The following is a 27,477-nucleotide window of genomic DNA, read 5'->3' as shown; positions in this document are numbered from 1 at the left end:
TATATCCTGCATATGAATGCTAGATAGGGTGACTTAAAGTAAAGTGTTGGCAAAACCCAGTTACTAGGCTATATATTTTGTCAAAACTTGGTTAAGGCCGAAGATTTTTCAAATGTTTTACATTTTTAAAATTATGCCATGGAAATATGTCATCTTAAAAAACTGCACTCTCTTGTGGCCAAAATGCACATTACGACAAAAAATTACAGATGGGGGAAAAAAATTAAATTTAAAAATTGTGCCTGAAAAGAAAGGAATATTAACTCTTTTCACTAGGTAAACTATTTAGGGGGGGAATCACAAGTTTTCACTGTAATTAAGGCTAACAGCTAGCTTTGGTAGATTAGCTAGATTTAGCTAAATCTATTTTCCAGACTTTTTTCTGTTAAAACGTCATTGAAAATCTAATCCACATGCTCCAGCAATTTAGTAATTATAGCTTGTTACACATAAATGCAGCAGTTTAATGTAATGGTCGTGGAAAAAAAAGGTAACTCCGTATAAACGAGTCATGCTAAAAGCTAAATAGCCTAGCTAGATTGAGATTTATCTTTTGGAGATCCTAAAATGTTTCACTACTTATGTAGCTGACTTTGTAAAGCAAAATTGTAATTTAAAATAGATGGTCACATCATCTTAAGCAGTACTTTACCAAAGAGTACTGTTTGGGCAGTAATCTTTAAATATAACTGGTTGAATTGCGGTCAGTTCAGCTTATAAAACGATGCTTCTAAATAATCCTCTATTTATGTTTTGTGTGTACAACAAATCTAAACACAAGACAGTCAGGAAAGCTTTTTTTAGTGCTTCTTAAAACTCAGAGAAACATTTTCTCTCTGCATCTATGTCACCAATTTTTTCTCTCTCCTTGTTTTGAAATGACACCGCCGTGCCTCCCACCTAATCCTTTCATCCTCGTCTTTACGCCCTCCACTTGTCTTCCACCCACACTCCTCCGGCATCTATCTTCCTCCAACTCCTGCACCTCTTCTCTCCCCTTTCTTGCTTTTAAAGATGACTCAAGTCGGCACTCCTGTCCACATTCACGTCTGTCATCTTGTTCAGCTCCCAGGTTTCTCCCCTGAGTCTTACTTCTGGTTTTTATTTAACACTGAGATACAGAGTGCCGGAGCAGAGGGAACCACAGTGTGCTTAAAGCCTCCCTAGTTTGCCCGGAGCCCCTTACAGGAGTATTTTACCTTTTCTATTTTTCTTTAACCAAAAATGTGGGCATGTGGTTTCACTGTTTCCTTGTCAGATTGTATTGTTTGGAGTAAAAAAAGGCACCACACAGGTTTTGAATCTGTTTCCTGTCTCCCTGCAGCCCATCAGCAATGCAGACTTCATCGTTCCAGTGGAGATTGATGGGACTGTTCATCAGGTACTGTTGCACTGATATGGAGGCTTTCCAGAAGTGGGTTTTAATAAAATAATATCTATTAATTTATAAGGTCTCCCTTGGAGGCCGTGGCTCCATTTTCTTCCCTTTAGTATTATTTATTATTCTCTATTATCTCACAGCTACGTCAAAAGTGGGACAGCTTGTACACTCCTCCCTGACTTTATTCTGCTTTATTCTCTCTGCCTTTGCTCGCTCTGAAGATAGATGAGCTGTGACATGACTTTGTCACCTGGTAAACAAATGTCACAAAGCATGCTGAGGACTCTGTGAGTAAGCAGCAGAAGAGATGCTTCACTGATTAAAAATGTTTGTTTGAGAGAGAAAAGGGAGAAACAAAGGCTCACTTTACACCTGCATTGTTACTAGACTTGTGTGTAAAAGTTTATTATCTGCGTCATGTTTTCATGTTTGAAGCAGAAGCAGCAGCTAGACTGTAGCTGTGACCTGGTTCAAGTAATCCAGGATAGGCTTTCTGTATCTGTCTTGGCCTATGCTTGATTACTTGCACTTGGAGGCAGCTGATAATCCCCGGAGACCTGCTGAAGAGGACAAAGACGAGAAGAAATTGCTAAAATGATCACAAAGTAAACGTTGTGTGTCATTGTGCAGATCTGGATGTTGTATGAAAATGTTATAATATGTATGTTACTTTCAAAGACTCTTATTGGCTTCAAATATGGATGCATCATACATTTTCTTTTGAAGGATAAACAGGGAAATCTCAGTTTTAAGACATTTGATTTAAGTAACTGCTTTCAAGATTTATGTAGATGTTCACCTAGAAATAAAAACCTGTCACACAGTGCATTTTATTCCTACAGAATCCTACAGGTATCAAATATGACGCTCATTACAGAACAATAATCAAACTAACCAGTGAAATCTGGGAGGTTTTTGATAAAACAGAAAACAGTCTAATAACTAATAATTAGTAAAATTGACAATAACAAATATTTATTTAACTCACGTCTAGGTTTTACTCAAGTAAAACTGTACGAACATTTCTGACTTCATAAGGGTCAAAGGTAAAAACTTAGAATGGAATTAGTTTAAAGGCACACTGTGCAGGAAATTAACTGTAGTTTACTGTTTGTAAACATATTATTCAAACTTTCACCAGTTCTGGGACGAGATTAGTCCACTTGGTGTTTCACCCTGCAATATTGCGTTTTGTGCTGCTGTGTCTGCTATTTTGATAGATGAGGGTAACAGAAGTGTCCCAAACACAGCAAAAGAAAAATAAGAGCAAAAATATAGGCAGATACGGACACCGCCACACACTTCTAGTGGGTCGTAACAGATGCTTGAGAGGTATTACTTTTATTAAGTTTATACATGCAGTATTTTTATTTTTTTTTGAAAATCCTGCATATTATACCTTTTCAGAAAGTATTATAACCAACTATTTCAGAAGTCTTTGCAACCTCTTCCCCCTGTTAATAACCTGGATATAATAAAGCTTTACACCAGTCGTTTCATGAGTGACAATCATTTCAACAGTTGGTGAGGAGACAGTGAATGCCAGTCATCAGTACCGGACTTTATTTTTGTGTCTTTGTTTCAGGTGTACGTGCTGAAGAGGCCCCATGTGGACGAGTTCCTCCAGAAGATGGGGGAGCTATTTGAATGCGTCCTCTTCACGGCGAGCTTAGCCAAGGTTCGTTCACACAGTTTAATACTTAAAATATCAGTGACAGTGATGCCGATTTACACAGATTTTAATAACCAGATTTTTTTGTTTGGTTGGTTCAGTACGCTGACCCTGTGGCAGACCTGCTGGACCAGTGGGGGGTGTTTCGCGCCCGGCTCTTCAGGGAATCCTGTGTTTTCCACAGAGGAAACTATGTCAAAGACCTCAGCCGGCTGGGCCGAGAGCTCAGTAAAGTTATCATCATAGACAACTCACCTGCCTCCTACATCTTCCACCCTGAGAATGCAGTAAGTCCATCCTCCTCTTTTCATAAGACAGAAGTAGTTTTGCCGAGAAACTTTTTATTGTTATATAAAGTCATATAACGTGCAATATATCACAGATACAGTGAGACAGACACAATACCCCAACATGCTACATCTATCATAGAAGCCATTTTTTATTGTTTAGATAATTTTACAGTTTTACAGGTTTTATAGTATACTGTATATGTATAGTGTTACTGTTTAGTTATCAAACATAATAAATTTCACACTTACATGTACATAACAATTATTTAAATGTGACTAAAATTGGAGACTAAAAAATTATAAAAATAATATAATACAACAAAAATATATATTTTTATATAATAAAAATATATATTTTTATTTTTATATATATTTTTTTTTATTATTTTTATATAATACATTTTTTATATATTATTTTTTTTTTATATTATTTTTATATAATAAAAATATACAATAAAAAATTTAAAATAGGTCATATACATTAGTGATAAAAACCTAATATTAGTGGTGCCCATATATAGGTTAAAAATGCTTGGTGCCATATAAAATAACATTTCTAGTAGTAAAGTGAATGTTGATGTATAAGGGTTTATTCCATAGCTTAAAGGTTGGAGTTTGTTATTTTTATAGTTCATATCATGTCCTGTTTACATGAGCAGTAAATATTGAACATTTCTAAGGGATTTTTAAAGTGAATCTGTGTATTTAAATGTGAGCTGCGATGTCTCCAAATCCTGACTAAACTGGGTTAAAAGCACACTGGTGCAACAGAAATAAGTTAGTTATAAAGTAACTTATGATGGTAAATGATTATATCTGGGAGACGTTGTCAGTTTTAATCGCACTGTTGTTTTAGAAACATGGTTGAGCCAGAGGCAGTGTTCCCAGTTTTATGAGATTTCTCTCCTCTGTGGAGAAGTTTCTCTGTGGAGCTGCTGCCACTCTTCAAGCCTTTGATGCACTTCCCTCATTAATTATTTACACACAACTCGCACCCTCTCTTCACCTATAATGCGGCAACTTAACATCGACTGTCAGCTCAGTTTTCTTCCTTCAAATATATAAAAATCTCTCTCTTCTGTTTCTTCTTCTCCTCGCCCCACAGGTACCGGTGCAGTCCTGGTTTGACGACATGACGGACACAGAGCTGCTGGACCTGATTCCTCTGTTCGAGGGCCTCAGTAAGGAGGAGGACGTTTACAGTCTGTTACAGAGCCTGAGGAACAGGTAGCAGACGGCGGCTCCAGCTGGCCCTCCCCGCCTCGGCCCCCCGCTGCACAGGTAGAGGCCTCACCTCGCCGCCACTGCCCCCGCAGCCCGGCTCCCGTCCTGCAACCGGCTCCGGGAGTCCCAACACGGCTCCCGGACTGTCTGAGGACTTCAGGCGATCGCTCCGGTCATAATGAAATCTAGAGACGACAACTGTAGGGATTCTTACCATCTCTGGATTCTTTGTACAGGACTCCTACTGACAAAAGATTATATCACTGTATGTACATATTATATGTTTCTAAGCAAGACATACATAAAGTAATTTTTCTATCAGAGAGCGGAGGTTTTACTATTCTATCAAGTAATATTTTAGTTACCAAAAATAATCCAATAGACAGAACAATGTTTTCTTTTTTCTTTTTTCGAGAATGGGTGACCTTTTTGTTTTTTTGTGTTGAGCTGTGCTATGCAGGCTGTTGTATCTCGTCTGACCTTTCATTCAAACAACTGTGATTTATCTTCTCTTACAGAATGAAGTGCCTTCATTACTGTGCTGATTTTGTTGTGTCGGGTTATGGGGTGCACATTTTTATGCTGCATATTTACTCAAATCTCCAAATGCGTATTAACTGAATCTTAAAATCTAAGCTGGAAATGAATCTTTGGTAATTGTCATTTAATCTGAAAAAAAAAGACAAAAAACTGAAAATAATACTTTCTAGAAATGTATCAGACTAGCCTGTTAGACCTGGGTGATTCTTTGCTTTTGAGTTTGAGTAACATTGAATTGTTAAATTTACCAAAGATTTCTACAATTCAATGTGATTTGTGACTGAATGACGTCATTTGATCCTTGACTGTAAATTGATAATCCTTAAAAACATTGAAACCCCACTTTATTATTGAAAAAAAAAGAAGAAGAAACCTTTGTGATGACATCACCGTCCACCAATAAATGTTTTGAGGAAAATATAATAATTAGCTTAGATTAAATGAAATTCTATTTATTGGGGAAAAGGGGGTTGGGTGCATTGTAAAGACTGCTGTTGAAATGGGACTGTACAACATTATTAAAGTTGCAAGTTTGCACACTGTCAGTTTGTACCACGTTCTTGTGACTTTATCAGATCTTAAAGCTGCTATATTTCATATTTTCATATTAACATGGACTCAAATGGCTATATGTAAAGGGAAAAGAGTCATTCGGAGTGACAGACTTTCAGAGAATAGACAGTTTTTTACGGCATTCATGTTAAAGCAGGGAAAACAAAGACGTATTAACGATGGCTGTATTCTATTTGGTGAGCAAGTTCCAGGCTGGGCATTACTTAAATGGAGCCATTGTTAATGTTTTTAATTCACACCTCTGCTTTTCCTGCTTTGGTACAAACAGTAAGTCAAAATGTCTGCCATAAAAAGAGTCCTGACTTTGTTTACCAGATATTTTAAGTGAAAACACTTAATAAACCAACAGCACGCCACCTGCTCGGCACCAAACAGTAGACAGAAAAGATTAGAATAAGAACACCAAGTGTTCAGATAATAATAGAAAATGAATTCAACAAATGCTGCATTATGGCTAAATAACACCCTAAAATGACAGGATAATGTTCTTTATTATAAGCTTTGTATTTTAGGTAATTTTACTCATGATTTGAACATTGACTGACTCACTTCTTCGACAAAGCTTTAAGCTCCTTTTGTCTGCAAGGTTAAATGATCTGCAGGTGTATTAATAATATGGATATAAACTGGTTAATGTGCAACCAAGGGGTGCTAAGCTTGGTGTGATATCTTGAAGTGAACTTTTAGCTTCCGCTTACGTTGCAGTCACTCCAACTGCAGCAGTGGATTAGGCATTACAGAGCCTATTGTTCAACTCTTGTAGAGGTTGTTGGGGTTTATTCTCTTCATTTTCCACCCGTCTCTCAGATATGTGGGGACTGAAGTTCACCACGTTGTTGAAATGATCGTATTTTCATAATGGAGCCCAGGATTGAATCTAAAAATGAAAAGCCGTGGTCGAAGGTAAGAAAGACTTCTCAGCCTGTTGAATTGAAGCTGTTGGTTCACAAGAAAACAAGGTTAGTTACGTAACAATCTGTGTTTCAGATTCCCCAGTAGGGATTGGACTATATAGGACAAAGACAAATGTTACAGATGAACAGAAAACATCAGCAGGGAGCTCATACATGATTCATGCACTGACTGCAATGTGCAGCAGAAGAACTTTCCAGATTTTTCACAGTTTTGAAATGTTGGTTGATGATTTTGGTAGAAAAATATCAGAGGCTTGGTTTTGCTTAGTCAGTTTTAAGGTTTTCCTTAGCTATAAAAGCAACCCACAATATAAGTCTCTCGTATCTTTACATACAATTCAGTGTTTTAGTATGGATTAACCTCCACACTTTGCAGCAAAGACTAATACTTCAAAATATAAACGTGTGCAAATCACTTTGAATACAGCATGTTATAATACATCTCCACATTTAGCAAACAAATGCAAACACAAGCTGCCAGTGCCTCCTCTGTTGGGGGATCAAAGCCCCAGAGCTGTAAACCTTCAATAATGTCAAGCATTCCTCCTTGAGTGTCTGTGTGAGTAGGCACAGAATGAGAGACTTAGCCACAGAAAGCCTCTGATTCCTTTCCAATACCACTCGGAGCTCCTTGAGTCCAATTCCCCCATCTGCTAGTTGTAACAGTTGTGGAATGAATAATTGGTGTCAAGTGGCCCCTGTAATGCCCACTGTGCTTCTGAGGGCTCAGCCGAACATAAACACAACTCCGTCTGGCTTCTAGAAGCACAATTAGGACCTGGAGTGAGGCTCAAGTCCATCTCAATTCAGGTATTGTAGATGATTTTCTCAAGAGTCTTGACTTTGTGGTGCATTCTGCAAGTCAGACCCCTTTCATTTATCTTTAAAGGGATAGTTTGGTGTTATTGAAGTGGGGTTGTATGAGGTACTTAACCTGAGTCAGTGTATTACCTACAGTAGGTGGTTTTGTTGTGTAAAATGTAAAAATTAAAATGTATTAGAAACAGCTGTGATGGCCGAGTGGTTAAGGCGTTGGACTCGAAATCCAATGGGGTTTCCCCGCGCAGGTTCAAACCCTGCTCACAGCGAGTACTAATTTGAAACTTTATTACTCGTCTGGCCACGCCGATACTCATCTCTCTGCGCTGGCTTCCGATCACAAAGCCTTGTGTCTCGCTTACAAGACAGCAAGGGGCACAGCTCCTTGTTCAGGTCCACAAACCTACTATGCTCCTCGAGCTAAAGACGTCTGGCTCCTCCGCTGCTGAAGGACTCTAAGTCTCAAACTAGACTCTGGTGCCCCGGTGGTGGAACGACCTTCCAAACTCCATCCGATCTGCTGAATCCCTCTCAATTTTCAAAAAGGGGCCGAAGACCCAACTCTTTACTGATCATCTACACACATAATCAACACAGAGAAAAAAAACATTAAAAACCATAAAATAAAAATAAAACTTTTGCACCATCTGCACTCCCTACTGAAAAGCACTTGCATCCTAAAAACTGTTACGTCCTAACAGACCCAACTTAGTCCATGCCACTTCTTCTTGCTTCTTCTTGTATTGTTTCTTGACTTCACCTTTGCTTGTGTTGTATGATCTCTCAAATGTACGTCGCTTTGGATAAAAGCGTCTGCTAAATGGCATTGTAGATTGTAGATTGTAGATTACTCTTGCTACTTAAAGCTAGACAGTGGGACTTTTACATTAATGAACATCCATTACATTCAAGCCCTTAGAGTTCACACAATGCTGATCAAGCCTGTTTTAGTGTCTGTGACAACTTCCCTGTGCTGGACAGGTTGATTTTGTAAAATGCTAGTGCAGTGCCTCATCAAAAATGTGCATGTTCTGAAATATTTGAATTGGAAGATTTAAAGTTAGTACTTCTGAGGTTGGGGGAGATGTGGCAAGCTCCCTTCATTCTTTCTTAAAGGGATAGTTTGGCTTTATTGAAGTGGGGATGTATGAGGTATTTAACCTGAGTCTGTGTATTTCCCACAGTAGAAGGTGGTCAGCATGATCCTGGTTTGGAGACGCAGGTAGAAGTACCTGCACAGAAGCTAAGTTAAGAATTGTTGTGGACAGGGGCAGCAGCTGAATGTATTTTAGCCACCTAAAATATCTACATCACTTTAAGTTATGCTATATTTAGAATATTTTCACTGCTCTACCCTGCTTTCAGATTCAGATAGCTCTTTCCGACGAGGAACTGAACTGAGGCTTTGAAGAGAGCATAGAACGGCTTCAGTTCCACATCAGTTAGCACTGTTTAAATTTGCGTGGTGAAAATAAAGCCGTTATCTATGCTCTATGCTCTATACTCATACATAGAGCACAGATAACTGCTTCAGTTCTCTCCACAGGGCTGTCTGACAGTGAGGTAGAGCAGTGAACATATTCTAAATAAAAAATACAGTTAAACTGATAGGATTTTTAAAAACAAAGCCAAAATCTCCACTTCAGAACTCCGGCTGGCAACAATGTGAGAGGAGGCGTATTTGATGTTGTTGTATTGTAAATATTGAGGCAGGAAATTGCAGGTGTGTTCAAACCTGGGTGTGGAGACAAATACACCTAGCCCTCTCTGCCACACACACTCCAGCTTGCACACAGGAGGGAAAGGCAGCGATATTTTTGTCACATAGACCTCATTTCACTAATATACTTCTACAACTTGTAGGAGAAATCGAGGACTTCACTCCGGCAGACACAACACAAGGTAAGACTTTTATTTTTATGACTTATGGTGACTTTTGGTTCGATAATATTCTTTTTTAAAACATCTCTCTGTCCATTTCCTTCATCTAAATCAATGCAGTTTGCAAAGAATACCATCTTTATTATCATACTTGTTGATATAGTTCATTAAAACAGACTCCATGCTGTGTTTTTAAAACTGCATCATGTCATAATAAAAGGAGGTTTGCATATATTTAGAGGAGTAACAAAGCTCATTGTGAGGCTGAGTCAATGGAGACCGCAGGTTAATTGAGGTGGAACCAGTCTTTCCTGTCACAATAATGGAAGCAATTCAATTGATCTTTTCAGAATTTATTTGTTTTTCATATATTTTGACTGGGATCATGTTCCATGCAGAGCACAATGGCTGTTTTTTTATTCACAATAGGGAGTTGTCACTACAGATAAAATCGTGTACAACTGATCATCTTGTACAACACCGTTTAGTCAAGTAATTAAGTTATTTAATTAACTTTAATCAATTAAGGTAAAGGCTTCTCCACCTCCATTATGTAGTATAAAAAATAATAATAATAAGGTGGTTATTTATTCAGAAATTATAAGTCGAAGGTGTTTTCCTGCTCTTGAAATTTGTGGGAGATTTTCTTTTAATAATGAATATAATATGGATCCAGAGGGGAGATGTTATTTGAGTTATGTGGAGTGCGTATGGGTGTAGCCTCTCTCCGCTGCCCAGATAACAAAGGGAATGGTCAATAGATACCTTATTTGGGCCTGTGAATGGGGAATAATGTGATGAATTAGAAAGAGGGAAAGATTACTCTTGGTTCCTTCAACATGATTTTAAAAAAGCAACATCTCCGAAGTTTGTGAGGTAATCACTGTTATATTTATTTCATTCATTGAAATGGGATAATGTTTAATATCAAACATAAATATTACCATTTGGTATGTTGAACCAAAGTAAGTTTATAGCTAATTTTTCTTTTGTAGGTCATAACTAAAACATACATTAAATGACAGAGAAGCACTAAACAAACAGGACTGGACTTATATTACACACACATATATATACATACATATATAGGACAATACATAAAACATTTGCATAAACAAATAAAAGCCATTCTTAAAAGGAATAAACCAACACTATTGTGATTGATTTTTTCCATGAATATGCAATAAATATAGGCCTACATGATTTAGAGGGGAAAAAAGAAAAACACAATTTAATTTTAATGTGAGACTATGTAACTTGAATAAAAAAATAGCAGAATCTTCCACAGTCAGGAGTTAAGCTGCTACAGGTCTGCTATGATGTTCAGCTAATGGTGGCTAATGTTGGCTAATGTTAGCAAACTTGGACACAGCATACAACAACCCATATTGATGTTTGTTGTTGAGACTGAAGAGACCGATGTTCGTTTCCTGTTTGAAAATAAAAGTCAACGTTGCTGTAGAAATGCCACACCCCATATCACCTACAAAAGTAGTTATTTTAACCAAAACCCTTTTAACCAAAACCCCCTCTTATTTCCTAACCTTAACCAAGTAGTCTTGTTGTCCAATGTTTGATAAGAACTGTTGTACTTTGATAGATATCATATAAACCATTGTGCATACGTTTTAATAAGTTATTATATGAACTGGTTCATGAAGACATTGAAGAATTGTTAGAAAAACAAAATAATAATTGTTACCTTTGGCAACTGTATTGACATAATCTTGCTTTAAAGCCACCCATAGAACTACAGCTCTTCGTGTTTTATATTATAAGTAATATATTGTAAAATGAGTTTGACTCAGTCCTCCTCCTACTCACTCACCAAATCATTTTGCAACTCCGGCCCAAGCCCTATCAAGATATTTAAATCTCAACCCTTTTTCTGTTTGCTCTGTGTGTCACCTCTTTTTATCTGATTGCCTGAAAAGCAGAGCCTTGATAGTATTAATAAAAGGTGTGGTTAACATCCTGGTATTGTAGAGCTGGCCTGATCTGTCTCACCTTACCTTACACCACCCATTACATCAATCATTGCCCAGCCAGACATTTTATTCATTCACCTTTAGGGAGATTAGACTGTGTGTGTGTGAGCCAGTGAGTTCCATTTGGGTTATTTCTCTGGAGAATAACAGGAACCACAGCTCCCCCAGCTATTTGCCAATCACATCATGTATGCATGGATCCTGTATTTGCATTCATGATATGCTGCCGGCAGCGCAGCACCCACAGAGCCTGTTTCCATACAGCGTGTCACCACTAAGCCTATATCCTCGTTTCAGCTGCTGATACAGTGTGTTTGCTTATCAGTGCTGTTGTTTCTGATATCTGAGTCAAGAGGCTGTTTAAGCACTGCTGATTGCAGAACTTGTATGTTGCTATGGTGCCAAGCTGACACTCATTAGGCGGATTAGAGGTGTTTCGCTGTCAGAGATCCAATCTTTTGAAATGGCTCACTTGTCACTTTGGAGACATCTGTTTCCTGTGAAAAGATAGGGAACTCGAAGGATGAGCGATGAGGAGGAGGCTTGCTATATTTTTCTGTTGAAGGAGGAGTTGCAATTGAATATGTGTTTTATAATATGCTGTTTAAGGCTTTAACACGTACTTAATACTGTTAGACCATAAGCAGTGGTGGAAGAAGCATTAAATCCTTTTATGGTCTGAAAATAGTCAACTCTGCACCTCTACTGAGAATTTCAGACATCATTGTTTGGATTTTTCAGGCCAAACTTTAAATTTTTGATCCACTTTTACAGCAAGTAGCCTTTTTGGTTTAACAAAAATGCTTAAAAGCAGGCAAAGCTCTACAACCTAATGTAGTGTAGCAGCTAATGAGACAAATATTTCCCAAAGGCGCTGGTGGAAACCAAAAACAGAGCTATAAGAGAATGAGTATTGGATTGGATTGCTCCATATCTGCTGGATGTGTAAACAGGAAACTGTTTGTCACGTTTACCATATCAGCGTTATAATGTTGTTGTTGTGTGAAAGTAAAAAATGTAGTAGTAGTATTAGTAGTAGTAATGCTTGTCTATGCTGGAGTGTGGGACTTTTACATAAATGATCGTCTGTTACATTCTAGCTCTTGTTAAACGAGTTCACACAATGCTGATCAAGCCTATATTGGACAGGTTGGTATTTGTAAAATATGAGTGCAGTGCTCGTTCAACACTTGCATGTTGTGAAAAAGTTGCATGGGAAGACTTGAAGATAGTACTCCTGAAGGTGGCACACCGACACTGATTGTGTAATAACTCTGTTCCGCACTGCAGATTTGAAGCATTAAAAATACTTTACAATGCAGAAATAGTGCTCTTGTGGAAGCTGTTATTACATTTTATGTTATTGGATTATTTATAATGTGTAAGAAGCATTTTTGTTGTAGTTGTTGTTGTTGTTATTGTTGGTTGAAGCAGAACTTATTGTAAATACTTCATGTGTTCATTTGGAGCAACAAATTGCTATATATCAGTCTAGATTATTTTGGTGTGAGTTGCTGAGTGTTGAAGATATTGGACATAGAGATCAGGTTTAAAAAAATGCATTTAAAAAAATGTAACATGTCTCTCTCCAGGAATCATTAATGGTAATATAATAATCCACATGCCTTGTTGTGAGAAATTTCATAATAATAATAATTTAAAAACTAGAAATAATATGATCTGTAATGGTAAATGTCCCTACAGGTTATAGGAAAAAGAAAATATTTTTGGGAGGGTTAACTGTTCCTTTAATCTGCAAAGTAAAAGCTGTTAAGTTATGGTTGTGTAGTGAAAGTACAATATTATTATAACTATTTCACTTTTGCTTATACATATCACCTACCCTAAATGTGTCTTTTTACTCAAATCTCCTCTATATATTTCTATTTCTTTACATATAGTGTGAAAAAAAACCCAGTTAAAAACAATGACAATTCTCTCTGTTTCTTACCGTGCACATGTTTGTTTCAGTTCAGCAGAATGATGAGTGATGAAAATGAAGAAACATTCAGAACTGTCAAGAGGAAGCCAGGCCTGCAGATATGGACCATAAATGTAAGTGAGCCCTTAAACAAATATCATATTACTGTGGATGTGGACATTACTGGTCTTATTTAGGTGTAAGACGCCATTGCATCTTTTTGCTGTTTTCTCATTCAGAAGATGCAGATGGAGCCTGTTCCGGCTCAAGGCTTTGGTAACTTCTTTGAGGGAGACTGTTACATTGTTCTTTATGTGAGTAAAAATCCTGGCTGATTTTAATGAAGGCACGTCTTAGTTTGTCATAGTATGTGTTTAAGTGTTAGTTTTCTCTCTTTTCACCAGATAAGTGAGAACAAGGGCTCAGGCCAGTCTACTGACATCCACTACTGGATAGGTAGCTCCTCCTCTCAGGACGAGCAGGGTGCAGCAGCCATCTACGTCACCCAGCTGGACGAGTACCTGGGCGGGAGTCCGGTCCAGCACAGGGAGGTGCAGGGCAACGAGTCGCCGCGGTTCAGGGGCTACTTCAAAAATGGCCTCATGTGAGTCAAAGCAAGAGGGCTGGTATTTGAACTAGAAAGGGGAGTGGTGACCGAATAAAGAGTCACGCACACTCCTGCTGTAATCTCTCTGGTTTACAACAGTAATCCCTCTGCGTGAAGTCATTATGACACAAATTACACTTGTTTTGTTGAGGCTTAGTAAAGAAAAACACAGTTTCCTCTCGCCCTGTTAATTAACCTCTGACTTTTTAATGTGTTTTTGTAACACTGAGGTTATATTTCATAATCAGCAAGACAAGAAATGCACCCAGGTGCTCATTTGCAATAATCCCCCTTCATGTGTTTGCTTCATCCTTGTTTTATTACACTTGAACTTTGGTAATGTGTGCTGATCTCTCCGCAGCTACAAGAAGGGTGGAGTGGCCTCAGGTTTCCACCATGTTGACACAAACGTCTACAACGTCCTGCGGCTGCTGCAAGTCAAAGGGAGGAAGCATGTCACAGCCACAGAGGTATGCAGAACAATATAAAGGGTGATGACGGGGATTAATGCCGCCTGCCACGAACCTCCCACTGGAGCTCGCAGGCTTCACACAGCCACGCTACATGGGGTGTTGGCACTCCCTCTTAAGCAAATTATGGCATGCTTGTTGCCATAGCTGTCAGAGTAGGTGCTAATTGCCTGATGAGTGCTTTGACTCTGTGGTATTTAATTAATATTTCCCTATGCTCACAACATTTGTTTCTCAGAACAGTTTTATTAGTTTTATGACAGCATGCATTTGGATATTTGGTAATGCTCCAACGTGATAAAGTGTTTTATGTGCATGTGTGCAGGTGGAGGTGTCGTGGAACAGCTTTAACAATGGAGATATATTCCTGCTGGATATGGGGAAAGCCATAGTGCAGTGGAACGGCCCCCAGAGCAACAGGAGAGAGAAGCTCAAAGTAATCCTGCACTCGGATTGGTCATAAAATAGCAGTAATATGCTTACTAAGTTACTGTACACCACTGCAAAAAGACTCAAAGCAGAACATTTTTTTGAGGCAGCATTATATCTGCATTAAGTCATTGAAAAGTATTTGAGTAAAACCTTAGTATATGTTCACCTGTCATTGAGAATTGGGGGTTGTGGGCAGTGGATTTTTAGGGGGAGATAGCAGGTCAAAAATAATTGTCACTTTGAAGTGGTGGACATCATCTGAGGGCTGTGAAGCTGAAGATTAATTTTGAAGTTCAGCACTGTGTGTCAAGTTGTTCTGGTCAAAAATCTATTATAAAAATGACCTATTAATTAACTAATTAAACCTATTAAGGTGTATGAGGGTTCAGAACATTAATATTTTTCTTTCAGAAGTCCGTTTCCATGCTCAACTATGTCCCATAAGTTGTTGCAGCAATTTTTCAGTGGATACCATTTTGTTACACACATTTGGTGCTGAATTAGGCAATTTCTTAAAATATCAAGAATGGATAAAAATGGTCAAAAAACCCTCCAGAATATTACATCATAACACCAAGACCTTTGGAACAACAGGGGGAAAACTCAGCAAAATGTCAAGGGCCACACTTTTAATACATTTTTTTTTTAAATAATTGTATAATTGCAAAAAATGTGCATAACAATGCATACATTAAATTGAACTGAAGAATCTTTATGCAGCTCTATATTTAGCTTAAAATTGTGTTTAAATGGTTAAACAAAAGGAACAGTCAATCATTATCTAATATACATTTAACATAAAATCTGTTATTTTACTTTCTATCTTTCTGATGTCTTTAATGGCTTAAACCAAATGTTCTGTGGTTGTTAGATCAGCCTGGTATCATTAATGTTTGATTTTATATGGGGGAAATTGTTTTCAGTGGGTTTTTCTTGTTTGCAGGCGGTCTTGTTGGCTCAGGACATTCGTGACAGGGAGAGAGGAGGGCGAGCTCAGATCGGTCTGGTGGAGGGCGGAGACGAGAAGGACTCCCCAGAGTTAATGAAAGTCATGACGGCGGTGCTCGGCCAGAGAACCGGGCAACTGAAGAACGCCGTTCCTGATGACACACCTGACCAGGTGCAGAACACCAATGTCAGACTCTACCAGTAAGGACTCTTACTGCATCTGTTGCATCATTGCTGCAGCATGATTGTAATAATTTAGCCATCATAAAATCATAAAATGTTCTTATTTTTGTTTCTCCTCAGTGTTTTTGAAAATAGCGGGAATCTAGTGGTTCAAGAAGTGGCCACACAGCCCCTAACGCAAGACCTGCTGCACTCCTCTGTAATTCTCTTTCATCCTTCAAACATATTCCTCAGAGACCATGGGTCCTGTCTCATTGTTCATTGTTTGTTTTTCTCTCTCGCTGTCAGGACTGTTACATCGCGGACCAGAGAGGCTCCAGTGTGATGGTGTGGAAAGGCAAACAGGCCTCCAAGGAAGAGCGGCGAGAAGCTCTCAACAGGGCACTGGTGAGTTTACTCCATAATTGAATGTACAATATATAAAAGCTGTGAAGCCAGAGCAACACAATAAAAAGTTTTCTATATATTGGACTTTAGAATTGTTCGTTGTTATGGTTCTTTTTTTGCCAGGATCAGCACATTCAAGGGTAATAATTTATCATGTGTTATACTAGGGCTACATCAAAGCAAAGAACTACCCACCCAGCACCAGTGTGGAGGTGATGACAGAGGGAGGAGAGTCAGCTCTGTTCAAGCACCTGTTCAAATCCTGGAGAGATAAAGGGCAAACTCAGGGTCTCGGTAACACCTACAGCATTGGAAAGATAGGTAACATATACACAACCTTTAATTAATCCACACCTAGCTTTAAATGTATAATGTGTCATTTTCTGCATTAAAATGTCTGGTAACGCTTTATATTAAGGTCCTTGTAATAACCATTAATTAACAAGTAATAAGGCCTGTTGTAAGTCCTTACAAGATGCTTATTAACATTATTGTGTTTTTATAAGCTTATATAAGTGTTAATAATGGCATTACAGACACCCATGACCCACCCATTATGTCTTTGCCATGCCTTTATTAATCTTATTTTGTTTGCTTATTGATATTAAAATACACTTTATTGGTCATCTATTCAACAATTACTTGTTAATTAATGGTTATTAAGGACCTTATTATAAAGCGTTACCAAATATCTTAAGACTTAGAACTGTAGTCCGACAGATATATCAGTTGACGGATATTATCGGCCGATATTCACCTATCAAAGGCATATCTGTGTATATCGTGTCCAATTTGTGCCGTTATAAACATATAATGTATAATACATAATACATATAATGTTGCTTGGCCTGATTTAGAAATTGTGTTAGCTATTCATTTTTTAAATTCTTTTTTTCAATAATTGTCTGAAACTGAACAGTGATGATTTTTATTGAGCTATTTATTTGATTCCTATTTATTCTTTTTTTTCTCAGTTATCATTTATAGAATTGGCTGACAATGTTAATCATTGTTTGTATACTGTATAACAATGTTAAATGTTATTTAATAGTACAAGTTTTATGTTTGAGAACATTGTATATTATATATATATTATATTGGTTCACTCCACTTTGGCTGCGTGTCTGTCACTTTGGGTGTCAGAATCAGACAAAATGTTGGTATTTAATGACCTTGTAATGAGGACGACAACAACGCCGTCTTTTTATTGTTTTGATTGAGAGAACCATAAAAGTAATATTTTAATTTTTTCACAACAAAATGTTATTGAAGGTCCTATTATTTCATTTGATCAGTTTTTTTTCCTCAAGATTTTGATTAGATAAGAGATAAGATTTTTATAACATGCATGTAATTATGTATTTCCTAATGTCTTTTTCACTTGTTTCAACCTGATCACTTTGGGTCTCCACACAGCAAAGGTAGACCAAGTGAAGTTTGATGTGATGGAGCTCCACGCTCGTCCTGAACTGGCAGCACAGCAGCGCATGGTGGATGACGCCTCTGGAGAAGTGAAGGTGAGGAAACTTTGTCTGATACCAGAGAGACACACAAACACTAACACACTTCTGGCTTCAAAGACTAATTTAATAAAACATTTTGTCCGGGGCAGGTGTGGCGTATTGAGAACTTGGAGCTGGCTGAAGTAAATCCAAATACTTATGGACAGTTTTATGGAGGAGACTGCTACCTGGTGCTGTACTCATATCAGAAATCAAGCCAGCAGCAGTACATACTCTACATGTGGCAGGTCAGTGACACCGCAGAAGTCAGACTGTTTTTTCTTTTTATGGATGTAATAAATAAACAGCCACTCTAAATACATTTTGATGTGTTTTGCATCAGGGCCTTCACGCCACTAAAGATGAGATCACAGCTTGCGCCTACCAGGCCGTCAATATTGACAATAAGTTCAGCGGAGCCCCGGTCCAGGTCAGGGTGGTCATGGGAAAGGAGCCACGCCATTTCCAGGCTATTTTCAAAGGCAAACTCATCATCTTCGAGGTGCAATTTTTCACACTAAATGTTTTTTTGATGGATTACAAATGCTTAAATGCAAAAATAATGATAAATCTTGTTTGTGTGTGTAATTTTTTCCTGCAATACAGTAATACAATGTTCTATTTCATAAGGGAAAAGTGCTCAAAGCATCATAAAGTCATGAACAGTGTCCACCCTATGCATTGCACTGCATGCATTTTAGTTTTATGTGTGTGTTTGTGTGTCTTTAGGGTGGTACGGGGCGACCCGGTGTGGTCAACCCTGACCCAGGTGCCAGGCTCTTCCAGGTCAGAGGGACTAATGAGCTGAACACCAAGGCCACTGAAGTGTTAGCGAGGGCCTCGTCCCTCAACACTAACGATGTTTTCCTGCTGAAGACTGACAATATATGCTACCTGTGGTACGGAAAGGTATGTGATTGAACACTTTTAACAAGCTGCAAAAGCCTCACATGAAAATATGAATTTCTGTTCGCATTTTCACACAAACCGGCGTTTGTTTGATGTGTGCTTCTGTCTGTCTCCAGGGCTGCAGCGGGGATGAGAGGGTGATGGGGAGAACGATGTCTGATGTGCTGTCCAAGCAGGACAAGCAGGTGGTGATGGAGGGCCAGGAGCCAGCTGAATTCTGGGTAGCTCTGGGAGGAAAGGCTCCCTATGCCAGCGACAAGAGGTAAGCACTGAGAGACGGCAGCAACATCGTAACTATGAATCATACAGAACAGCTTGCAATTATTTTTTAAATGTCATTCGAGATAACAAGATAACTAATTTGTCACTGGAAAACAAAAGGTCGTTTGCTGTCGTTACTTGAAATGTTTGGGTCAAATCAGTCGACAGTAAATGCATTCAAACAGCACAGATGAGCTGACAGAGACGGAGTTGGGAAAGTTTGTTTAAGGATATCATCTGGTTTTCAAAATAAGGTAGAAATATATATATATATATATATATATATATATATATATATATATATATATAATACTGCTGTGTAGGAAATGTCATTATTCTTTGATTTCCTCAGTATAGAAGTACTGAATCAAGCATTTTTATTGTATTAATTATGAGATTTAAGAGATTTGAGAGTAAAAGTTCCACATTACAAGTAATAAGAGAAAAATATTTTGTTTTTAGAAGTGTTTTTAATAGTAGTATGGGAAAAAAACAATTGCTTGTGTAGAATCAGGTTTTTTATGATATTAGTATTAATGTTGTTGATATGTACTTCTTTTTTTTTTACTGAATATTAAAAAAGCTAAACAAAACAATGACAACAACCTACAAACAAGGACTCCAAAATTCATCCAAACAGCTCTTTAATCATATTCTGAAACATTAATAAGCTTATATTTAAATCTGCATGGATTATTTTTTATAACAAGGTCAGTGGAATATGCCCAATGTCATCTCCAAAATAGTCTGCACAAACACACACACACACACACACACACACACACACACACACACACACGTACAGGGAGCAGATTATACAGTTGTGGTGTCAGTTTGAGCTCTGTGTTGTTTGCAGACTGCAGAAGGAGGAGCCTCCTCACAGTCCCCGGCTGTTTGAATGCTCCAATCAGATCGGTCGGTTCAAGATGACCGAGGTGGACGACTTCGCTCAGAGCGACTTGGACGAGGAGGATGTGATGCTGCTGGACACCTGGGAGGAGGTGAGGGACGGAGGTGGACTGCCCTGCTGAGGGCACAGAACCTTTTCTGGCATGTAGATCATCCTTTATGGCACTGCATCATGTTTTATCGACTGAAAGAGCTCCAAAGAGCACCTTATCATACTTGATCTACCACAGCTTTTTTCTTTCCAATTAATGCGCACAAAAGGGGGAAGATTGGTTGCGGAGCCCACCAGTAACTTAGAGAAGTATTATCACTATAAAATAAAGTCACTGGTGGGAAAGTTTATTTACGCTAAAAAAAATTGAATACAGTTTTAATTTATGTGAAAGTTGTGAGGTGTCTTTGATACTATTTGGTTCATTTCATGAGTTTGAGTTTAATCCATAAATAAAAGGAAAGATCAGCTCAAAACAAAAGACTGAGTGAATTATCCATTAAAAGTACACATTCGGTTGTTTAAGGTATAAATAAGTCATGGCTACCTGGTGTGCTGTTTTTTACAGGCTGCAGACAAAAACACTGCAAATTATTTATAATTACAACAAAAATTATTTTGCCCATCAAGCTAGCTTGACTCCCTGGGCTCAAATGTACTTACAGCTTCTCTGATCCCTCCTTTTTGGGTGGTGTTAGAAATTTGCAAGTTGAAATGCTGCAATTTGATATATACGTGAAGCTGAATGCAACACTTGAAATTTTTAGCCCACACACACATCACATTCACACGTGTGATGTACCTCAAGTGGGATTCGATCCCATGTCTCCAGGTTGGCAGACGGTGTCCTTATCAACCGGACCATCTTACCAGCTTAATTCCAAAAAACGTGAACGGAAAGAAGATGAGACTGAAGCTGCAGAAACGTCACCTTCAATCATCTGCAGAGGAACATAGTGGCTGAAGACTGAAACCTGTTTACACTGAAACAGATTCAGATTCAAACTGGAACAGACACACACTGAAAAACAATTCTTCCATCTAAGAGAACCAAAATTGAGTTGCAGAGCTGTTAGCTCAGCTGGTAGGGAGTGAGCATTATGATTTCAAGGTTGTAGGTTCAAACCTCTCTTTAACAAATGTTTGTTTTCCTGCTGTCATCCCACAGAAAACTGTTTCATAAAGATGTCTCTTCTTGTAAAAAGCTCTCTTAAAAAAGCCTAACAAACTGAACCAAAATCAGTTTCTCTAAGAGGTGGAAATCAGTCAGAACTGGACAAAAAGAATGACACGTTTGGTTCTTTTTCTAGGAACAAAGAGTAAAAGCATTTTAACAACTTCCATAACTTTTGAAGTGACTCATATCAGAGCTGCAGGGTGGTTTTAATCTGACAGCAGCAACTGATGGAGCTCACACTGATGTTTTGGCAAACCTGATGACATCAAAAATATTCAGAGATCTTCTGGATAAAAAGCTGAATTATATTATTTATTTATCCATGAAAACAGATTTGGCCGAGGCCTTGAATTTGATTGAGGAATTAAAGTTATTTTAAGTGGCTATAACTCATTTTCAAGTAAATTCCTCTAATAAACAGTGACGATCTTACCCACACTATACTGTCAGCGCTACCTCTCGTCTCGGGAGTATCTTCTGAAAACACTTGAACATTTTTATTTCAACAATGTCATAATCAGGATGGAGCAGTTCAGTTCAATCACCAACATGTAGCACAGAGCGAGTAGGCTATAAAAGAATAGAGCAAGTTACACTAATTACACCATCTCAATTGCTAAAAGAAAACAGTTTAACGTAACAGCTGTACAGTTAATCAAACACTCGTACAAAGTAGGAATAGGGCCGAGATGGACCCTCAGAAAGTCGAGGAATTGTTGGACTTTAAGCTTAAAAACATCTACCATCCATGTTTTAGCTTGAGATCAAGCTAAAACAAAATGTTACCTGGACGCTGAAGTAAGCTTCTTATGCAATATAATTCTTGCCGCAAAGTGAACAGGTGAGTTTGAGTAGTTTATGGGGTAGAGGTGAAAGTTCAAGAGCAATGCATTTTGCTGTAGTGAATTCGAATCCAGCTCTAACCAATCTTGCAAACATTATATTTCATGCTTTCTTTTTTATTTATAGATGGCTGTGATGTAGTGTTGACTTATACAACAATAATATCCACATTAGATAGGAGATGTGACCTGGAAATCCCCAGCTCTATTAAAAATGTGACAAATCTGCTAACTGAGGCAAAACACAGCTGCACACACGAGTACGGCAACCAGTTACTGTGGAAACCAGTAAGGACATAACACCGGTGACCTTTTGTAATGAGACGGGACCTCTCGACCATAAGCAAAGCCGGATCTCAGGCAGCGTCCAGGCTCGTATAAAGCATGTCATGGATACAGGCAGGAGCCTGACCATTCAGGGCTTTAAAAACAAGTTATTAAATCTTAAAATCAATTCTAAAACTCACAGGCAGCCAGTGGAGGGCAGCAAGGGCTGGAGAGATGTGGTCACTTCTCTTTGGACCTGTTAAAAGCCTGGCAGCAGCATTTTGTATTAGTTGTAGCCTACGGATGTTTCCCTTGCTGATCCCAGAGTACAGGGCATTATAGTAGTCTAATCTTAAAGAGAAAAAAAGCATGGACAACCTTCTCCAGGTCGGTGGAAGAGAGGAAAGAACGAATTCTTGTTAGCTGTCTCAGCTGCCCAAAACAGGATTGCCCTACATTGCTTAACCTGTGAGTCAAACAACAGCTCTGAGTAAAAAATGACACCAAGATTTCGGGCCTCTTCCTTATAAAGGTCGAGGGGAGACTGTCAGGGATGCAGGTGCTGGAGCTGGATAGGGAGAAAAGGATAACCTCTGTTTTTGATTCTGTTTTTGTTTGTGTTTGGATTGGAATATCTGACTTTAAGTTTTGAGCAGTTTTAAATGACAACAAAAGAGCATAGTGAAGCAAACAAACAGTGCATTATCAGTGAGAAAATTTCGTAGTTTTTAATTTAAATCATCTTGTCGAAAAATGTAGAGAAGTAAGTGTATCTTTGTAACTGAGCAGCTGCAGCATGTGTCATGTAACTGCAACAAGGCTCTCTCCCCTCGCAACCTCTATTTCAACTGTGCAAAAAAGGAGAAAATCATCCAAAAAATAATTTTAAATGCCAGGCTGTGACCCTGAATAATGAAAAAGCAGATTTTTGTTGAATTATTTGAAACAGGTTGAAATTTTCCTACTACATTTGCAGACTTGAATCATTTTTTCTAGGAAAAGAAAAGCTTCAGAATAAAAAAAACTCAGTTTGAGTTTTCAAAGAACAATACATCATGTTTTATAGTCTTTCATATATTTGTTTATGATGAAGATAAGCAAAATGTGCCAGTGCCCTGGTAGCTCACTGGGTAAAGCATGTTCCATTATGGCTGTGCCCTTACTATAATGTTCTGGGTTCAAATCTATCAGCTGCATATTTTCCCTTTTCCTTCCACTGCCTTTCCTATTTCCCTTTCACATAAAGCAGAAATGCAAAAGTAAAAAATAGTTTCCAGGACTCAAGAAGGTATTGATCGCTCTTTTTCTTCTGTCTCCAAATTGCTCCAGATTTTCTTATGGGTTGGAACCTTAGCCAACCAGTACGAGACCAAGGAGGCGTGGAACAGTGCGCAGGAATACCTGAGGACTCATCCTGCAGGCCGCGACACTGACACACCCATCGCCTTTGTCAAACAGGGATACGAACCGCCAACCTTCACCGGCTGGTTCAATGCATGGGATCCTCATAAGTGGAGCGTGAGTTTATTAGAGTCTCTCTGATTTCAGCGAGAGTACTTTTGATACAATAATGCAGCATGATGAAACAAATCCCTATTTATAGTGTGCTATGACTGTACATTTCCACCGATTGATTGAAAACGACACGTGAATGAATGATTTCAGGAATTAGAAAGAACTTAGAGTGCCTTGTGGATAATTTTATGGATTGTTTGGAGATGAAGACGACCCTGCATGCTTATTAATTTTCAATCCTGGTTCGCTTGATCTTCTCAACAGGGAGGAAACTCCTATGAGGAGATGAAAAAAAAGCTGAGTGATCCAGCATCTCTCTCACAGATCACTGTTGTAAGTGATTGATTGACACTAATTCTTTCATTAATTGACTAAATGTACTAATATCAAAATTATATTAGCTACTAACAATGCTGTCACTAATGTGAGTGTTTATAATTCTTATATTTTCTCTCATAATTCCCCAAAAATGTATTTTTACTCACTCGTATCGTACATCTGCAGGATCTGAACAACAGTAATCTCAATAGGAGTCCTGCTGGGGTTAGTGGAGGGAGTTACAGGGCTCCAGGAGGCCCCACCAGCTCCCCTCCAGTCTACAGGTTCCACGGAGGTGATCAGTCCCCTCAACCCTGTGTTCCCACCAGCCCCTCAACACAGGGAGCCCAGTCCCCTGGGCCCATGACCCTGTCCCCCTCCTCCAGCTTCACTCCATCGTCCCCAGCTGGTGGCACTGTGTCCCCCCCTGCTGGAGGCTCTGGGACATATTTCGACCCAGAGCTCCTCGTCAACAAGTCTCCCAGCGAGCTGCCGCAGGGAGTGGATCCCAGCCAGAGAGAGGTGGGTGCAGAGTTATGGATCTGCTGTAAAAACATGGAAGTCATTATGTGCTGGCTGTTATTTATTGTGTGAATGCTGCAAGTTTGGGCGGCTCAGTGAACGTGCCTCAGTAGGGATGTCTCCTTATTTGTGTTTTTGTTTTTTCCTTCATTCAGTATTACAGCTGCACAGGAACTAAGGCAGTAACAGTAACAATTTTTCTGATATACAATAAAGCACAAAACACAATTAGTAAAGATTTTTACATTATTACACAAAAGGAGACACAAAATAACTACAAGGAGAGTTAAAATGACTAAAATAAGACAATAAAACAATGAATAAAATAACTGCAAACCGACACAAAAAACTCCAGAGGTACAAAATAATTACAACGGGACACAAAATAACTAACCTGCGACCCGGCCCCGGATAAGCGAAGGAAAATGGATGGATGGATGGACAAAATAACTACAAAGATGCAAAATGACTACAAACAGACACAAAACAACTACAATGAGTCACAAAATTACTGCAAAAAGGCACAAAAGGACTAAAAAAGGGACACAAAACAACCACAAAGAGACACAAAACAACTACAAAGAGACACAAAACAACTTCAAATAGGCACAAAAGGACTAAAAACGAAACACAAAACAACTACAAACTGACACAAAACAACTACAGATAGACACAAAACAACTACAAAGAGGCACAAAAGGACTAAAGAAGAGACACAAAACAACTACAAGTAGACACAAAACAACTACAAAGAGGCACCAAATGATTACAAACAGACACAGAACAACTTCAAAGAGTCACAAAATTTCAAAAAAGAGGTATAAAAGGACTACAAAGAGACACAAAACAACTACAAAACAACAAACAGATACAAACAAACTACAAAGAGACAAATGACTACAAACAGACACAAAATAACTGCAAAAGGACATAAAACACTTAAACCAATACACAGTAACTACAAACATGCTTCCCATGGGTCCTTTTTTCGCTGAATTTGAGGAGAAAAGGCCTTGAAAGTGTTTGAAAACAGACATAAATAGATATGGGTCATTGATATAGCTTGAATGCCTATATTTTGTGCAATATATTTTACCTAATGTAAGTAAATAGGTTCTGCTGTCTGCATGTGTGTTGCCTGCAGTTGCGTCATTGTTTCACACTCCACCTGCCTTGAGAAAAGCACAACAGTCATATGCGTCCACGTAGCAACACAACTGAGAAGTGTTAACACAATCAAGCCTCTCTCTTTTTAATGGTTGTCTCTGGCCAATTTTAAAATCCTCAGTGTTGTAACAGTATTTAATCTTAATCCGTGGCTCAAACTACGCAGTGACGGGCCCTTGCATGTGAGGGAATTGGGCCTGAAAAGTCTTTTAAAAAGTACTGAATTTGATGTTTAATTAGGGGTGGGAACCCTATAGGAAAATACATTAAATTACTAAACGACAATTAAGAGACAGCCTTTGCCAAGGGCCCCGTTTTCTCACAGTCCTCCAGAGGTGGAATGTAACTAAATACTTTTACTCAAGTACTGTACTTAAGTTCAATTTTGAAGTACTTGTACTTACTTGAGTATTGCCATTTTATGTAACTTTATAATTGTACTCCACCACATAGGCAAATATTGTACTTTTTACAGCTCTAGTTACGTTTTAGGACAAGATTTAACATAAAAAACATGCTAAATTTAAAGTGAATAGACATTTATTTATTTTTTTAAGTTGAACCTCATAGCAGTATATCTAGTAGTTAAAAAAGCCCTATCTTAAGAAAAGTTAAATGCTGCTTACAAAAATGCGTTAATATTAATACTCCAATAATATATTTGGAATATATAAAACTATGAGTTTGGCCATTCTGCATAACAAGTATTTTTACTTTTAAAACATTAATACTTTCATGTGCAATATCTTTAAAATGCAAAGTATTCTCAGGAAAACAAACAAACACACAATATATATATATATATTATATTATTAATGAATGCCAAATAACAGCTATATAAGTAATTTATGTATATAAGGTGTATAGAATGTATGTGTATGTTTTGGTTGTTTTTATATTCTTTATTCTGTTCTTCATACCTACAGTCATGGAAAAAATTATTAGACCACCCTTGGTTTCTTGTTCATTTTAATGCCTGGTGAAACTAAAGGTATATTTGTTTGGACAAATATAATAATAACAGCAAAAATAGCTCATAAGAGTTTAATTTAAGAGCTGATATCTAGACATTTCCGTGGTTTTCTTGATAACAACCAAAATCATCATCAAGAGAACCATCTAATATTTTTTCCAAGACTGTATGCATCTGTATCTTGAGTTGCTGTGACGACAAAATTTACCCACTGCAGGGTAAATAAAGTCTTAACTGAAGTACATTTTGATGCTGATACTTTTGTACTTTTACCTAAGTAAGTTTAGTAATTTTACTAAGGGATCCGAATACTTTCTCCTCCACTTCATTTCTCCTGTGGCTGAAAACATGGCGTGGTTCTGTGGGAGGTGCTAAACATGTATCCAGATGTAATAACACGGTGTGTCCAGTAGAGGTCAGCCTAACTGTTCTCTGTGATCTGGTTTCAGGACTACCTGTCTGATGTGGCTTTTGAAAACCTGCTTGGAACAAGTCGCCCAGACTTCTGTCGGCTGCCAAAGTGGAGGCAGAGCGACTTGAAGAAAAAAGCAGGACTTTTCTGAAAAATATACACTGTTGGATGACATAATGCAGAGCAATAAAGGCAGCATCATAGCTGTAAGAAAGACAGGAATGTTTTTTTTTTGTTTGTTTGTTTTTTAACTTTCTGACAATATTTTCAACCACAGTGATTAAAAATGTAGACTAGAATTAGCTTCTTAACATGATTGAAATGATTTTTTAAAAATCAAGAAAATGACTTTCACTTTAAATTAAGATTATATTAATATATAATGCTTATATATTTATCTATATTTTTCAATGTTTTTTGCTGATGGTACCATGATCAATTTTCTCAGGATGTTGTCAATGAATCACAAATATTATGAATA

At 38.0% G+C, this 27,477-nt stretch overlaps 2 protein-coding genes and 1 non-coding gene across 4 annotated transcripts in view; all 3 read left to right on the top strand.

The window, feature by feature from the left end:
- ctdspla (CTD (carboxy-terminal domain, RNA polymerase II, polypeptide A) small phosphatase-like a) overlaps nt 1-5,652 on the top strand; it is a 38,594-nt gene extending 32,942 nt beyond the window's left edge. For both annotated transcript variants that reach the window (XM_059327154.1, XM_059327153.1), the window contains 4 exons: nt 1,325-1,381; nt 2,967-3,059; nt 3,155-3,340; nt 4,449-5,652. In XM_059327154.1, coding sequence (XP_059183137.1) covers nt 1,325-1,381; nt 2,967-3,059; nt 3,155-3,340; nt 4,449-4,574 — 462 coding nt within the window. In that variant the 3' untranslated portion in view covers nt 4,575-5,652. The remainder of the gene's footprint in view (nt 1-1,324; nt 1,382-2,966; nt 3,060-3,154; nt 3,341-4,448) is intronic.
- Nucleotides 5,653-6,538: 886 nt separating this feature from the next.
- Nucleotides 6,539-27,375, top strand: vill (villin-like). The gene is made up of 21 exons (XM_059327244.1): nt 6,539-6,583; nt 9,277-9,315; nt 13,254-13,337; nt 13,443-13,517; nt 13,608-13,807; nt 14,172-14,280; nt 14,606-14,716; nt 15,656-15,861; nt 15,964-16,042; nt 16,132-16,230; nt 16,398-16,551; nt 17,647-17,747; nt 17,843-17,980; nt 18,076-18,234; nt 18,462-18,641; nt 18,758-18,903; nt 19,759-19,903; nt 23,419-23,607; nt 23,869-23,937; nt 24,109-24,444; nt 27,034-27,375. The coding sequence occupies exons 1-21, from the start codon at nt 6,539-6,541 to the stop codon at nt 27,145-27,147; spliced, it is 2,778 nt and encodes a 925-aa protein (XP_059183227.1). The 3' UTR covers nt 27,148-27,375.
- trnas-cga (transfer RNA serine (anticodon CGA)) lies at nt 7,601-7,682 on the top strand. The gene has a single exon. It is a non-coding gene; the product is annotated as a tRNA-Ser (tRNA).
- Nucleotides 27,376-27,477: the final 102 nt, after the last annotated feature.

This window comes from Centropristis striata, chromosome 23, assembly GCF_030273125.1.
Source record: "Centropristis striata isolate RG_2023a ecotype Rhode Island chromosome 23, C.striata_1.0, whole genome shotgun sequence".
In the NCBI taxonomy this organism is placed as follows: Eukaryota; Metazoa; Chordata; class Actinopteri; order Perciformes; family Serranidae; genus Centropristis; species Centropristis striata.
The sequence above is the reverse complement of the archived record's forward strand: the minus strand, read 5'-3'. Positions and strand labels throughout refer to the sequence as shown.

Coding starts and splice junctions, on each gene's coding strand:
- vill (XM_059327244.1), top strand. CDS start 6,539: ATGGAGCCCAGGATTGAATCTAAAAATGAAAAGCCGTGGTCGAAG. Junction 23,938..24,108: donor CTCTCTCACAGATCACTGTT/GTAAGTGATTGA, acceptor GTACATCTGCAG/GATCTGAACAACAGTAATCT. Junction 24,445..27,033: donor TGGATCCCAGCCAGAGAGAG/GTGGGTGCAGAG, acceptor ATCTGGTTTCAG/GACTACCTGTCTGATGTGGC.